The 17,328-nt window shown below is 43.5% G+C and overlaps 1 protein-coding gene across 2 annotated transcripts in view; it reads right to left on the bottom strand.

Moving 5' to 3' along the window:
- VDR (vitamin D receptor) overlaps positions 1 to 15,948 on the bottom strand; it is an 82,010-nt gene extending 66,062 nt beyond the window's left edge. The window contains exons 1-2 of one of the 2 annotated variants that reach the window (XM_083728974.1): positions 15,593 to 15,948; positions 2,446 to 2,540 (exon numbers count right to left, since the gene is read on the bottom strand). In XM_083728974.1, coding sequence (XP_083585100.1) covers positions 2,446 to 2,455 — 10 coding nt within the window. In that variant the 5' untranslated portion in view covers positions 2,456 to 2,540; positions 15,593 to 15,948. Of the gene's footprint in view, positions 1 to 2,445; positions 2,541 to 15,565 lie in introns of both variants that reach the window. The other variant, XM_083728975.1, reaches the window with a different exon arrangement.
- Positions 15,949 to 17,328: the final 1,380 nt, after the last annotated feature.

The raw sequence follows: 17,328 nt of genomic DNA, 5'->3' as shown, positions 1-17,328 counted from the left end.
GGGGTCCCAAAGAGACACATGAAGTCCTTTGTCCAAGGCTATGTTACACACAGCAAAAAAAATGATTTGGGTTCAAGGCCTATTCAGTGATTGTATTCTACTACCAACAGTGAAATGAGTGCAAAATTGTGAACTTTTTTTTTAAAGGAAGACAGATTATATACTATAAAAATAAATCTTATCCCATGTGAGCAATTGAAAAAAGAATAATTACAGTCCAAACTACAAGTATGCTATTTTTAGTTCTTAACAGATAAAAAAGGTTTGCGCATTTATAGTCCCAGGATGAATGAGTGCCAGGAAAGGAGCAATACTAGCCAGTATGCAGATAGATAAGGTGCAGAAACATACCAATAAAATGTTTAGAATGTGAAGATTCTGCACATGGAATAACTTGAGGGTGCTGCTGTTTTTGTGACAGCCAACAGACCTACACAATTATTAATAGGACAACTAAGACAGTGGTGCAAACTGCCCAGTGAAATTTGTAATTATGAGTTCTATAAGGAAGATGGTGTCCAAACTGTTCTGAATGGAACTGTAACCCCCAAACCAAAAGCATCAGCTCCTCAGTTTGAAGTTACTCCTTAATCTAGATTTGCTGCCAGAAACACAAATGGCATCAATGGCGCAAAGCACCTTTTCACCAGTTCAGCCTGATATGCCAGCTGTAATCCCTCCTCCACAGAGATGGCTGGACACAGGTGTTCATATCCTGAAGGAGCGTCTCCACCCCCATCGTTCAGCCCGGACACTGAGATCCAGCGCCGAGGGCCTTCTGGCGGTTCCCTCATTGCGAGAAGTGAGGCTACAGGGAACCAGACAGAGGGCTGTCTCGGTAGTGGCGCCCGCCCTGTGGAACGCCCTCCCATCAGATGTCAAAGAGATAAACAATTACCTGACATTCAGAAGACATCTTAAGGCAGCCCTGTTCAGGGTTTTTAATATGTAACGCTGTATTGTTTTTAACACTTGATTGGAAGCCGCCCAGAGTGGCTGGGGAAACTTGGCCAGATGGGCGGGGTATAAATAATAAATTATTATTATTATTATTATTATTATTATTATTATTATTATTATTATTATTATTCACCAATAATTAACAGAACAGACGGCTGCAATGCATTGTATGTATGCCTACCCTTGAAGGCTGCTCAAAAGCTTAAGTTACCATATTTTTCCGTCTATAAGATGCCCCCATGTATAAGACACCCCCTATTTTGGGGGACTCAGATTTAAGAAAATGAGGGGAGATGTATCCGTGTATAAGACACACCCTAATTTTTGACATTATTTTTTAGGGGGGAAACCTAGTCTTATACACGGAAAAATACGGTAGTACAGAATGCACCCAATAGACTTTAATCATTGGGAAGTTATATAACCAAAATAAAGCTTCACTGGCATCCAACCCATTTCTGAGCACCCTTCAAAGTGTTTGTGCCAGCCTTTAAAGCCCTACAGTTTGGGATCCAAATACTGTCAAGGGACTGTTTTCACCCACATCAACCTATCTGAGGCCCTCTGCCAGAAACCCCTATCAGATGAGATGAGGCAGGAACTGAGCCAAGAGAGGGCTTTTGGGGGGCTGTGGTGTCACAGTTGTGGACTTTTCCTCCAGGGAGGCTTGCCTGGTTTCTAGGCACAAGAGACTTGTATGTCACAGCCTCAACTGATGTCACATTGATAAAAGCAATGGGTTTGAAAATAGGAATCCCAAATTCAATTCTCACTCAGTAATGAATCCTATATGTCTCCACTTAACCTGAAAACAACCAAATAATCCCATATCCTTGAAAGTTCCTTGAAAGAAGGGTGGAATAAAATTGTGACAGAAAACTTATAAATCCTTGGGCCTTACAGCTGACTGCTAAGGGGCAATGGGAAGTGCTTTATTTTAATTCCCAGATCCATGAGTTGCTTATGTAAAATTGAAAAATAAATACTGAACACAAACCATGAGAGCTAACTAGTAAACCGTCTCAAAGGGATATAAGACAGAGAGATTTGATGCTTATGAATTGTCCTTATGTGAGCTGCCTCAGAGACAATCAGTGGAAAGACACATAGACGAATAAAACACAAACATGTTATTCAAAAAAAATACAACCTATCTGTTTATAAGACATTCATTTTCTTATACCAGTTTGAAGCCAAAGAACACATGCCCTAAATATCACTTTGATCCATCAATACTAAAAAGGCTACAGCCAAATCACACAAGCATTCCTTCGTATTCCTCTGCCTAGATTAAGGAACATTACATGGATTACACAATTTTACAGAGTTGTATGAAAAAGCCCAAAGCAGAACAAAAAATTGAGGCTGCCATGTTAAAGAAAGAAGACCTTTGGTAGGGAAACCTAGAAGTGTTTTAGAAACTACAACAATACTGTATAAGTCTACTGGAATAATAAAAAAGAACATAACCAACAAGCTTCTTACCTATGTCCATTTGAATTTTTTTTGGAGAAGAGATGCAGTGAGCCTCTTGGCAGCTTCCAATCTGAGCTAGTGTTGTTATTCAAGACGGGAAAGCTCTAGAACAAAGAAATAAAGATTAGGCATTTATTTCATTAGGGTTTCTGTATTACGCTTACCATTAGAGGCTTATGAAGGGTACTATGTATTCGTTCATCTAAATAGTGCATTCTCTCATTTCTGTGGGATATCACTGGAACACAAAAACCCTGATCAAAAGATCATGTGCAGCAACAGATTAAGGCGTGCATGCACCAGAACAATGGTAGCGTCTGACAACACTGACAGTTTTGGCTGGGGAAGAAGGGCACTGGCACCAGTCACACTTACCCTAGGGATGGAGACAGGGGAGACAAAGGGAGCCAGCTGCTCTAAACCTCACAAGGCCGAGGGCTTCCAACATATTAGCTCAAATTTGCGGAAGGTTAGTGGGCTGCACCCATCAGCCCTTTTACCTTCAGGGCACTCGCTTAAAAGCAAGGTATCCACCCATGCTTTCATCTTAAGTGCAATGGCTTACATAGTCACAAAGGAATCCTGATAGCCACTGTATACAGAGTCGCAACCCAACAACGGGCACTGAGCACCCAACCTCAGGTGATGGATAGCAATCTGGCAAAGAGAAGGAAGCCAAGGATAAAAACTGCACTCATGGATGTTCATCACCCTCACTGGATTAGAGCAATGGTCCCCATATCTTCTATCTTATGGGACTTCTAAGCCGGGTTTGGGGAACCTGTGGCGCTCCAGATGTTGCTGGAATGCAACTCCCAACATCCCGGACCATAGGCTATGCTGGTTGGAGCCAATGCTGGCTGGGGCTGATATTACTGTTAGTGTCCAACAACAACATCTGGAAGGCCACAGGTTTCCCACCCCTCTCCTAAGCTAATAAGGAGCTTGAGAATTCCCTATGACAGCTTGACAACTGATATCAAGCAGGCAACACCAAAGCTGCACTAAAATTCAAAGAAAAGCAGAGTGCAAACTGGCTTTAAAAACAGCAGCAACATCACAGTAAATTCAGACAAATACTAATGAAAGCCTATCTAAGAGCAGAGAATGACAGCAGTGGTTTCTTTCGCTGTTGTTTTAGTTCTAGATTCAGAACTTGTTCAAAGAAGGTCAAGGAATGTACACTGCATGATGACTTTAAGCACTGGTTAAATTTGAATGTTTTGTAGATAGGAACCTAAGAAACTGCTTATACCAGGCTCTCTGGGACCTCAGACATGGAGTCTTTCCCAGCACCTGCTACCTGATGTATTTTAAACTGGAATTTATGGGGGTTGAACCTGGGACCATCTGGGACCATCTGCATGCAAAGCATTTGCATCTAGCCCCTCTCCTACCTGCCTGTGCTCATCTGTGATATGAACAAGTTTCAGTGTTTGCTGAAACAGGCAGTATGCTACTGGTTTGAACAACACTGCAAATAAACAACTGAAGTCATGAACTCTCATAATCATGTATTAAGTCAATGGGTTTACAGTCGCTCAAAAAGTGTTAAATTTGAGTTCATATGCAAGTCAAAGAAAACAAGTATGGAAAGCTCAAAAACACGAGCTCTTCCTCGTTTGAAGCCCTTCAATTTCTTTGGATAGTTCCCTCCTTTGATCTTATCCCCGAGAGACAGCCACTTTAGTCAAACATCACACATCTAAAAACTCAGCCAACACAACACCTATGGTATTAATCATTTCAGCTACTTTTTCTATCACTTACTATCCTATGTGGTTATAAAACCAGGACCCCAAAAACCACAATCAGAGAAAGTGGAACTTCTCAAAACACATTACTTGATGGATTAAATCTTAAATTATCTTTATGAGACAAGACCATAAGTTCAGAACCAAGGATGACCAGCTTTTGTATTATCAGGGACCACTGTATTCTCCAGACAGCAATCCAGGCAAACAGATCACCTCATCCAGTTGACAGATGCCATAAAAACAATGCTGCCTTCTTGCAACAGGGCAAGAATGGGGCAGATTTTTGGCCCAGCGTGCCAGATTTTCTCTTCCCTTACCCTACAGGTCAACTTAGACAGATGGGCACAGTCATCTGCCTGCTAAGCATCTGGTGTCATTATGACATTTAATGCACATTTAATGCGGCTGGCAAAGAAACACCAGGCAACATGAAATCTCCCTTCCCCACCCATCAGATAACACCAGCCAGTTGAAGTTTGGGGAAATGGCCTCACAGGCCAAATTGGACCACCTGGTAAACCAACACTGGCCCATGGGCTGGAGGTTCCCCACCCCTGCAATTGGTCCTTTCTCATTATAGAGAACATGAACGACACAGAAATATATAAATCTGCATACAAAACAGGGAAAGATCAGTAATGTGGTGTGTGTGTGTGTGTGTGTCTATTTATCACTTCTTGAAAGTTTTCTGTTTTTTGCTACTGAAATGGGGGACTAACCTTTTACCATATTTTTATTTAGCTCTGGAAGCCTTCCAGATATCAACCACTGTATAAGCAGAAAACTTTCTGTACATGGAAATCATTAATGGATTTATTTAATTTTAACAAGGAACAGCACCGTTGCTGTTTCTCAGGTCAAATAATTTATGATTTTTTTGTCTGACCATAACTAATACTCCAGGGTTAGTAAATGTTAACTCTGGTTAAGCTACATATATCATAATGATCAATACACACAAATTTCAAGCTCAAAATGAACATGGCACAGCTTGTATTATAGCAAAAGACATGGTTTCCCAACTATCAGGTACGTATTTTCAACTGAGAACCTGGCCAGTATTCTCAAATTGACCCAAAACATCCAGAGATGCTGAATTCCCAAGCCAGGTTTGTCCAGCTTCTATTCTCTGTCACTGTATGTCATAAAGCAACTCTAGGTTAGAATTATGCATCAAAGTAGATTTTTTAAAAAACCTACAACAGTCTTTGCCCTGTCTTATCTGGTTGGACTTTTGTTCTCTCTTTATCGCACCATTTATATTTCAGACAAATAATTCCTCTCTCCATTCTTACAAGGACAGACAGTTCCCAAGCCTGCTGATAATATCCTGCTCATTGACATTTTAATAAGTACACCTGAAATAGGAAAATATTGATAATCAAAATGTTTTTCCCCCAACCCACAATAAAACACAATAGAATGACAATGACTCAAATTCCACAGTACAGTGGTACCTCGGGTTACATACGCTTCAGGTTACATATGCTTCAGGTTACAGACTCTGTTAACGCAGAAATAGTGCTTCAGGTTAAGCACTTTGCTTCAGGATGAGAACAGAAATCGTGCTCTGGCGGCGCAGCAGCAGCAGCAGCACGAGCATATAAACACTGCCTTGCACAGACTCAGACCAATAGTCCACCTAATCTAATATAATCAACCTTGTTCCACAGTGGCGGCTTTCCAGGGGTTTTAGACAGAAACAAAGCGCTGAATTACACTGATACTGAGAGCCAAGTCATACATTGATTAGAAATGGGCTTGGACAATTCTCACAGACCCCCATCACATTTTATGAGCCACAAATGGATACATAAAACTGCAGGAATGGGGAACCTGTGGCCTTCCAGGGGCTGCCAGACTCCCAACTCCTATCAGACCCAGTTAGCATGGCTAATGTCAAGAGAGGGGATGGGGATGGTGGGAGTTAGAGTCCACAGCATCTGGAGAGGCATACGATCCCCATCCCTGATGCAGAGAAAGGACAGTGACCCTGGAATACATTAAACAGCCTTATGCAGCAGAATGTCCATGGATGCCAGGTGGATGCAGAGGACCTTCTGCTGCTCCAGGACCTTCAGAAGCTGCAGGTGCTTCCCCTGTTTTATAGCCAGGGGAAAATTGAAAATTTCAACATGGATGAAGATCATATTGCTCTAGTCTACCTTACAGGACGGCCACAGGGAGAGGGGTCATCTCCGAAGTGGACTTCCAGCAAGTCATGATAATAGCTGCCATCCTTTCCGTTAAAGTTCTGTAACTTTAACTGGCAGATAGCAATAATTCCATCAGTTTGCAGAAAACTGGGGGTAGGACAGGGGGAAAGCAGCTAAAATGTAGAAGCAGGTTTGGTGTGTGTGTTTTTTATTTTTCTTTCCAAACCAGAATGCATTATATTTCTTGCTGTCCTTGTTTACTCTATTTCACATTCCAAAGAGACAGGCCTATACACAGCTAGTAAAAAGTGTCAAGATTCCAAGGTGCCAACATATAATTTTAAGTGCCCCAAACTATCCTGAAACTTTAGCCCTGAAATTCAAGACCAGAGGCCAAGCTGACATACAGGCTGAATTTTAGTGGCAACCCTGTCTGTTCTGTGGGTGGCAAATTTCCCGCAATTTTGAAGACACTCCAAAATAAAGCTGAATGCTAAAACAAGTCTCTTTCAGTAGAAAATGAAGTGGTTTTTTGTTTTTATTTCCCCGAACAAGTTGCTGTTGCAACCGATCCTGTAAAGGAAGATGAGTCACTAGTCGATATATAGCGTGGGAGGAACGCCACAGAACAAAGCAAACCCTGGGAACATCTCTATCCAAAAAAACTCATTTCTACGAAATTTGGGCTTCATTCTATAGGATCTCTGATACAGCCTAGAAAGATGAGAAAGGGAATCCAGAGAGAAGGAAAAGGATGCTGCTTTCCTTACCCATAATAAGCAGGGTACTCTCTGCTCACAAAATCTTCTACAGAAACTCCACCCTCTCATTTCACCAGAGACATACCAAACAAACCACAGAGATGCCTTGCCCTTTATACACACATCCCAGGCAGCAGCATGAAAGGACACATAGTCAACTGCCATCTATCTCCTCTGCCCATTACTTGGCACCTAAGGCTCATACCTACTCCACCCTGCTTTAAAAGAGGAAGGAAAACTCACCATGCCTGCCTGTTACAAGGACTAAAACCTTTTAAAATCCTGTAGGGTATCTTGAGCTACAGGAATTGTGTGCATTTCAGAGCTGGTACATCATAGACTAGGTTACGAATCAGAAAATCCCTATTTTGAATCTTTTTTCGCCATGAACTCACTAGGGTGGAGTAGCCAGCATGCCGTCCTTCAGACAGGTGTTGGTAGACTACAACTCCCATAATTCTTGACCACTGCCCACAATGGCTGAGACCGATGGGGAGGGGAGTCCAACAACATCTGGAGGGCACGATGCTGGCTACCCTTACAAAGGGTTTAGGCAAGTTCTTCTCTCAGCCTCAGGCCCCCACCCCGCCTGTGTTATGCAATAATACCTCACAGGTATTTTTGTAAAATTACAAGAAGTTCACTAAGCACCTTGAACACCCTAAAATGCTATATAAATGCTATTATTCTTTCAGATATGACTTTATGACAGCACCCAACTCCCAACTGGAGAAATCTGATAATACTTATTATTTAAATAACACTCTTCTCACTATGCTCCACATACAGCAATCTCTGATCCTTACAACACTGTAAGGATATTAGGTTATCTCCATAATATTTACAGATGGGGACTAAGTCCAAGGCAAAAATGCCTTGAAACATGAATGGGTGTGGGCTTTCTGCTGCAATGCCAGCTCTGCACCTTCCACCCCTGTAAAAACACATATAAAAGCTTCTGGATCCAACACTGTTCTCCACCCTCTGCCCCATGCTTCAGAAAAACTGTCTGCTTTGTTTTCAAATACCTTCTATGTTTATCTGTTTTAATTTTTGTTCAGTATTTTATGTTTTTTACCTAAAAAAGGCTTTTTAAACAGCTTCATTGCGATTGACACAACGGCCCTCAAATCCCTGCTCTGAGAAGGGAGGGGGGAAATGTGTCTTTGTGAATAACACCAGAGCTGGCCAATTGATGCTGTGCAAATCTAGTTTCTGCTAGAGGCAGAACAGGTTTCTCTTGACCCAGGGAAGAAGGCCGTATATGTGCTTATTGTGGTCTGCTTGCTTCCACAGTGCACTTACTGTCAATGTTATACAAGTCTCCATGCACATTGAGAAACAGCAGCAGGACTAAGATGACATTAGTACTACAGACGTCTAGCTAAGAGCTCATGTTCTTAACCAATGAAGCAAACCAACATTCATAAAGCATATGAATGTATGAAACCTGTCAAAATATTTTGAGGGTATAATTATCAGAACACTGGCATACAGTAAGGGAGAACTGCCCAGCCTAGAAGCAATATGACCAGAACCAGGGATAAAGCATGGCATGTGCCTTGCTTCTACAAGCAATAGCCTCCCCACCTTTATTTTTAAACATAGGAATTACAAAGAGGGAAGAGTTAAGAACATAAGAAGGGACTGCCGGATCAGGCCAGTGGTCCATCTAGTGCAACCTCCTGTTTCCACAGTGGCCAACTAGAAGTCTGCGAGAAGCTCCCAAGCTGGACCCAGGCACAACTGGACTCTCCCCTGTTGAGAGCAGCATGTAATGTGTCTTGGGAAAGGTTGCTATTGGGAAAAGTTAGACCTGCTGTGCATGTGCAAGTCTTTGCATGTAATAATAATAATAATAATAATAATAATAATAATAATAATAATTTATTATTTATACCCCACCCATCTGGCTGAGTTTCCCCAGCCACTCTGGGTGGCTTCCAATCAAGCGTTAAAAACAATACAGTATTAAATATTAAAAACTTCCCTAAACAGGGCTGCCTTCAGATGTCTTTTAAAGAGAAGATAGCTGCTTATTTCCTTCACATCTGAAGGGAGGGCGTTCCACAGGGCAGGCACCACTACCAAGAAGGCCCTCTGTCTGGTTCCCTGTAACCTCACTTCTCGCAATGAGTGAACCGCCAGAAGGCCCGCGGCACTGGATCTCAGTGTCCGGGCTGAACGGTGGGGGTGGAGACGCTCCTTCAGGTATACAGGACTGAGGCTGTTTAGGGCTTTAAATGTCAGCACCAACACTTTGAATTGTGCTCGGAAACATACTGGGAGCCAATGTAGGTCTTTCAAGACCGGTGTTATGTGGTCCCGGCGGCCACTCCCAGTCACCAGTCTAGCTGCCGCATTCTGGATTAATTGCAGTTTCCGGGTCACCTTCAAAGGTAGCCCCACATAGAGCACATTGCAGTAGTCCAAGCGGGAGATAACTAGAGCATGCATCACTCTGGCAAGACAGTCTGCAGGCAGGTAGGGTCTCAGCCTGCGTACCAGATGGAGCTGGTAGACACAGAATTAACCTGCGCCTCCATGGACAGCTGTGAGTCCAAAATGACTCCCAGGCTGAATTCGTTCTGGGACTTCCGGGTCGGCGCCATCGCCGAATGGCGGACTCCCTCCGAGCTCCGGAGGGAGCCTGCTTGGCAGGGGCTGGGTCCTACCGCACCGGCGATGCGGGGACCCTTAAAAACCACGGCCAGAGGAGGCCGTGGACATGGAGACTCGGCTGGCACCGTTAGCGCCCTCCCGACTCGTGAAGGAGCCTTTTTAAAGGCTACGGATCGGGTGCCGGGGAGAAGCGTGGTGCTTTGAGTTCTCTGCTATCCCTGCCGAGCGCAGCCGCATGCCATCCGGCGGAGAGCGCTGACTTCTTCTATTGAAAATTTGGATCTAAAGAAGAACCCGTGAGTAATTGGAATATGGACTAAAAAAAGAAAAGGGATAAATTTTTAAAATTTGGAGCGAACGGGGGAGGTGGAAAAAAGGAAGTCAGCCCACCCCTAAATTGTAGAAGAGCCAAAACAAAGGACTGGACAACTAAGATCGAGTGTAACCTTATTTCGCCGAATTAGCAACTTCGCGAGGGAAAATTATAAGATTGAGCTGGAGGAGAAAAGTGGAATTGTTTTAAAAAAGCAACCCCCCCCCCCCGGAATCCCTGGAGCGATTCGTGAAACTGCCTGGAGAAGAGCAATGGAGGTTTTGACAGCTGTCAAAGAGCTGTCAAAAAGGAAGATTAAAATAGAGACTTTGTTATGAGGACTTTGCCGGTTACATTTGTTATAAATTGAACATAAACTGTTTCAAATATGGATTAACAAGCTACTTGGACTGGTGGATGTGATTCTGGAAGGGAACTTTGCTACTGTAATCCATCTAGAGGAGCTGAGGGATATTGCATGTGTTTTTGACAGGAAACTTGAACAGTTGAATGGAACTTTTAATCTCCTGGGAAACTGCAGGAATGGAACATTATTTTGTCTACAGAGGTCTATACACTACAGGAAACAATGGAACTATTTGTTGGAAAATGAAAGGAACATGATGCAATGCTTTGCTCCTGAATAACAAGCCTCTGCAGAGACACTAGAAACTTTTGGAAAAAGAACATTTCTGTGGGAGAACAGAGAAACAAAAAGGAGGAGAATGATTGACAAGGGAGGGAAAGTTGGAATCCAAAGGTTGTAAAATCACTACTCATATTTATTTTATTTCCATCTGTACTATGTTTGAAAGGGGGGAACACGTGGAAGGGAATAGATCGATCTTAGGGGATGGGAATTTGGATAAATTGGGTTACTGATGATGAGTGTAATTTGGGGATAAGAACTTGTTGAATTTAATTGCTTATTTGGAAGATTTGGAACACAAGAGGGGGTAGGGAGGGGAAGTCCTGGTTATTGGCAAAAAGTTTATAAATTGGATTTAATTTGTTTTAATTTGTTTTAATTTGGAAAACCTTAATAAAAATTATTATAAAAAAAAACAAAATGACTCCCAGGCTGCGCACCTGGTCCTTCAGGGGCACAGTTACCCCATTCAGGACCAGGGAGTCCTCCGCACCCGCCCGTCTCCTGTCCCCCCAAAACAGTACTTCCGTCTTGTCAGGATTCAACCTCAATCTGTTAGCCACCATCCATCCTCCAGCCGCCTCCAGACACTCACACAGGACCTTCACCGCCTTCACTGGTTCCGATTTGAAAGAGAGGTAGAGCTGGGTATCATCTGCATACTGATGAACACCTAGCCCAAACCCCATGATGATCTCTCCCAGCAGCTGCATGTAGATGTTGAAAAGCATGGGGGAGAAAGTCTGCTAGACTGTGGCCAATGCATTAATAATAGTTGGTTTTCTATCTAAGTATAGAAACTACATAAAATTTAAAAGCTGGGATTAATTTTCTTTTTACTGAAGTACCCACTACTTCTAATGTATGTAAAACAATTAGTTATTCATCTTCCTGAAAACTCTATGAGGAAAGTTTAAGCAGAAGCAATGAAACCTTCCAAGACCACCAAACAAGTTATTAGTGGAACAACGAAGCGGCTCTCACTAGGCTAAGCTAGTTTTCAGAACTTTTATTATTTAGACAACCCACAGAATGAGAAGTACAGCAAGCACATGATGAAAATATGTTTTGTACAAATATATAAATCAAGTACTCCACAGGAAAATGAAATATAGCAAAAGAATTAAAAGAGTGGGCCTACTCTTTCACATCCACTGTTCCCTTTAAAGAGGCTCAAACCAAAAATTTGACTTGAGGGGAAAGTACTTGGCTGTAGCAATCATGGGAGAGAATGGGCAAATAGTAAACTGTTACACAGCCTCCTGCCTCCCCTATGTCAACAGTTTCTGCAGTTCCATTACCTGGCAAACAGGTGTTTGGGAAACACAGGGCTGGACAAAAAATGGAGTGCAGAAGTCCAGATTCCTTTATGAAGATGCTGCAAGAGGCTCTATTTATATACAGTGGTACCACGGAAGTCGAACGGAATCAGTTCTGGAAGTCCGTTCGACTTCCAAAATGTTTGGAAACCAAGGCACAGCTTCCGATTGGCTGCAGGAAGCTCCTGCAGCCAATCGGAAGCCACAGAAGTCGCATTGGCCATTCGGGTTCCAAAGAATATTCACAAACTGGAACACTCACTTCTAGGTTTGCAGCATTCGGGAGCCAAAACGTTCGACTCGCAAGGCGTTTGGGATCCAAGGTATGACTGTATTACCTTGAGTGATATGATTCTCCCATGCCACTCCTGCCAGAATGGTACACAAGGCTGCGATCCATCCTAACTAGTGTAGATATAGTCAAGTCTTGGCTCAAACTAGGTAGGAAAATTAAACAGCACAGATCTGAACTAAGCAAGGAGTGATTAGCGAGCAGGAAGAAATCAGGGAATGGACTTTTAAAGTATTAAAAATGCATTGTTCTCTTACTGCATTTTTTTGCAGTGGCAAGTGACCTAAATCCAAGACTTAACTAGACTTGCAAGGCTCAACCATGAAGATGAAACCATGATAAAGAAGACAGTGACATTAGCATATACTTGATTTGGGGACTGAAAATCCTAGCTTGAGCTGCGAAGTTCACTGGGTGACCTCAGGCTGGTCGCTTTTTCTAAGCTGAACCTAGCTCTGCAAATAAAGAGGGCACCCCCATCCAGGAATGAGATGAGCTCCATGAAGGGTAGGATATAAACATGAGGAAATAATAATAAATATACAGAGGAACAAATGTTCCATACATCTGAAATTTTGAGGAAGTGTGTGTGTGTGTTTAAAAAAAGCAACTTCATTTTCAAAATTAAGCACTGCCTAAATCCCCAAATCAGATTTGTTTGTATGGAACTGCTAACATGGGGTCAGTGGGTTCAGACACTAACCTGAACAGCATGTGCTACGCAGACATTTAGAGTTCTCTACTGTCAGTGAAGCTGGCACAGAGCCAGGGTAGGTAGGATTAGAGATTTGATGCTGTTGAAGCACTTAGGCTAGACTGTACACAAAATGGTATCTCAAGTAGCCATCTCTAAACTTCTGTTTAGTTCATGTACAAATATTTATTCAGCAAACCGGGTCTCAAACAACTGTTTTTAAAAGGTGGGGAAAGCCAAGCCAGGGTAACCATAGAGTCATAGAATCATGAAATTGTAGAGTTGGAAGGGACCATTAGGGTTATCTAGTCCAACTCCCTGCAATGCAGGAATTCTTTGCCCATGTGTACTTATTATACAAGTCATCTCTAGTTTAATTCAATTCTGTCCTCCAAGTAATCACACTTCTATGGAGGAAAGCTCTAAAAAGTCTTGTTTACACATTACAGCACCAGAGTGTTCAGGAAGACATGATCATCACAAGTGATCGCAGACAGATCCTTGGCCTGTGTTCACTGCCTGATATGTCAGATACCGTAAATACCTTCCCTATTGCATTACTCTGGGTCTCATAAATAAGGCCTCAGTACTCTTTAAAAGAGAGAGATTTGTTACTGTAGAACAGAGACAGTAGGTAATAAATTAGGACAATGCCACATTCAAGGAAGAACTGGAAGACTTTGCAACATTTAGTAAAATGGAAGTGCAGTCTGGATCCAGAGGATATTTATTCAAGAACCCCATCGTAGGGGACATCTGAAGTTAAATCTAGATCAGTTCTCATACCTATATGGCAAAGTGACATCAGATGAGTCCTGTGCTCCATCAGTGCCTGCCCCCTCAGCTTAACCTGATAGCGCTAGGCAACAGCGTGCAGCAGCAACTGCATCCAGGGTCGTCCCTAGGAGCTGGTCAGGTTGGCCACCGCCAAGGGGGTGCAAAAATTGCATCACTCTACTCTGGCACGGAGTGGCTAGCAGCCCGTCCACCCATCTGCAAGCTCCCTAGGCAACTCCTCTGCACAGCCAGGTGAGGCATGCAGCCTCCGCTGGGTGCCTTGGCAGAGAAATCCAGTCGTTGGCATGGGCCAAATGTACAACTCCTTCCAAAAACACAAGGGAGTCTAGGTATGCCTCTGGCTGTGCCTAACTGCCATTTTAATGTAGCCCTGGATGCTACATCAGGAGCATTGTGGGAAATTAACATGGCAGCTATACCCAGCTGACCAACATATTTCAGAACACCAGACTGGCTTTTTCAATGGGTTGGGCAGAGCAGGTGTCAGCAATGGATGCTGGCTTGTCCACACATAAGCTTAGATTCTTTGAAGGAGAAAGGAAACAAGTTGAATAGCAAAGAACGCCTCCTCTTAGCACAGCATTTCATACCCCCTCCCATAACTATGACTGGCCACAGAGCAAAGTCAGAGTGGCACTGCCTATCCACCAGGAAGTTCAGAGCCAACTGTGGATACTGTAATTAAATCTAGTCATAGGCCACATCCACACCATACATTTAAAGCAGTATTATACCGCTTTCGGCAGTCATGGCTTCACCCAAAGAACTGGGAACTGTAGTTTGTTAAGGATGCTGAAAGTTGTGAGGAGTAGACAACTCTACACACAAAGCTACAACTCTAAGCAGCTTTAACTTACAGTTCTCAGCATGTTTCGGGGATGATTATGATAATAACAATAATAACAATAACAACAACAAATTATTTATACCCTGCCCATCTGGCTGGGTTTCTCCAGGGAAAGTATGCTAAAGTGGTATAAGACTGCTTTAAAGGAATGGTGTGGACGTGATCTAACCATGCTTTATAGCAGCTGATCACAAAACAAGCAGAGGTAAAACACGCTTGCAAAACTCTAAACTGACGTATGCACCCACCACATCCTCCTTGCACCTACACACACAAAGAACATCCAGGAATACACGTGCCAAAGCGTCTCAGTTCAGTTTACTGTGTTCCAGGTTCCTGTTCTATTTATTTGGAATTACGGTACATCCCACAGTACCTAAGTTTAGAACTTTGTATTTTTAGGTGTTTGGCTTCTAAGGCGTAGTAGGGATAGGCTCCACAAACCAAGAAAAAGCCATTCAGAAGAACAGGGGAGAGGGGACAACCTCCGTAGCTTCAGAAACACACAGCAGTTGTTGTTGGTTTTTTTTTGGGGGGGGGATAATTATATTTTCCTTCAGTTTTACCTCACATAGTACCCTAGCAGAGCTCGATATTAAGTGTGAACCATTTGGAACAGGTTAGTGTACCAGTTCGGATACTTTATAAATGCAGATGAATGGTCGTTAAGAAAAGTGATTTGTACATAGTTTAAAAGAAAATAATTCATGCGGGGAGATATAAAACCCTCCCCTCCCCCCCACCCCGCGTCACCAAACTTTCCCTCCCTCCCCCCCCCCCTTACTCATATTCACTTTTCTTCACACACACAGTCCCAGTCCCCAACTTCCTTCCCTCCTTTCAGCCTCGGGCGCTTTGCCCCCTCACGGTGGGGACTTGCGCGTCGTCTCCCCTCCTCGCCCGCCTGCCACGGTAACCCACCGAAGCCCTCACACGCTCGCTCCGTACCTTCGCTCCCTGTCCCGGCTCTGCCACTCACTCGCGCGCGCCACGCCTCCCGACACAACCCCATTCCGGCAACCGCCCTATTGACTGGAAACCCCCCCCCCCGGCCCCGCCTCCTCCTCCTCGAAATTCCCCGGACCTCGCCCAATGGGGAAGCGAGGCTCTTCCGCGCGCCCCAATAACTTTCCGAGGCACCGGGTTCTAAACCCGCCGCCGCTGCCTCACTCCCGGGCGAAGCTCACGCGCCCACTTCCCCGCCCTCGTGTATTTAGAGGCAGGGCGCGTGAAGCCCGACTCCTTGTCCTTCCTCTTCGGCTCTCGGTTCACGTCGCTTACGCCTCACACGTCCTGCAGCCGGGAGGGGGGGGGGGAAGAGTCACGTGGTTCTTTGCCCTCAGACTCTCACCCAGGTTGTGTGAGGTGATGGGCGCGTCGTGAGGTAGAGGGGAGGCTGTCGGTCTCTGCCCCTTCTCACGGCGCAAGCCTAATAATATCTGTATGCCTGAGTCCCAGCCAGCCCAAATAGCACTTACTCCCAGGGAAATATGACTCGGGCTGTGGCCTGGGTTGGACTGGTCATGTTGTGCGGATGCCCGATTATCGTCTTCCAAAGCAGCTACAGTGGTACCTCGGGTTACAGACGCTTCAGGTTACAGACTCCGCTAGCCCAGAAATAGTACCTTGGGTTAAGAACTTTGCTTCAGGATGAGAACAGAAATTGTGCTCCGGCGGCAGCAGGAGGCCCCATTAGCTAAAGTGGTGCTTCAGGTTAAGAGCAGTTTCAGGTTAAGAACAGACCTCTGGAACAAATTAAGTACTTAACCCAAGGTACCACTCTAGTCTATTCTGAACTTAAAAATGGAAAGCATAATGCTGGTGGTCAACAAAAGAGTTTTAAAGACTGTCTCAAGGCAAATCTTTAAAAATGTAGTATAAACACCAACAACTGGGAAACACTGACCTGCGAGCACTACAGTTGGAGAGCAGGCTTTACCAAAGGTGTCATGGGCTTTGAAGACACTCGAACTCAGGACACAAGGGAGAAACGTGCTAAGAGGAAGGCACACTTGGCAAATCCACACCGTGATCAACTCCCGCCCGGAAACCAATGTCCCCCACTGTGGAAGGATGTGTGGGTCCAGAATTGGCCTCCACAGAAGAGTCGATGGAAGAAGATTGAAAAAAATTTAAAGTATATTTAAAAAAACATTGTAAAATTAATGAATGTTAGAAAGATGCTGGAATGAACTTACATGGTCTTAGCAGAAAGGTCACAAAGAATTAAGTTAAAATGGATTGTTAATGGGTTAAAGTGTAAAATTTAAGGTTAAATTGCGTTAAGATAAATTATGGAACAAAATCTGAGAAAGAGGGAAAGGACTTGCTGAAACAATTATGAATTAATACAAAAAGGGAGGCACGAGGAAGTCATGGAAACAAGTAAATGAAAGATAAAGATATGAAAATACTGGATGTTAGTGTTTTTAAATGTTATTTGTGTATCTGAAGAAGTGTGCATGCACACGAAAGCTCATACCAAGAACTGACTTAGTTGGTCTTTAAGGTGCTACTGGAAGGAATTTTTTTTGTTTTGACTATGGCAGACCAACACGGCTACCTATCTGTAATTTAAATGTTATTGTTTGGCTGTATTGTTTTGGGGTTTTCTCTTTTTTTTCTTTTTCTTTTTTCCCTCTTTTTTTCTTCTTTTTAGTATTGTATTTTCCTTTATTTTTGAA

This window comes from Podarcis gaigeae (genome assembly GCF_964106915.1).
Source record: "Podarcis gaigeae genome assembly, chromosome: 2".
Taxonomy (NCBI): Eukaryota; Metazoa; Chordata; class Lepidosauria; order Squamata; family Lacertidae; genus Podarcis; species Podarcis gaigeae.
This window is presented reverse-complemented; position numbering and strand designations above follow the sequence as displayed.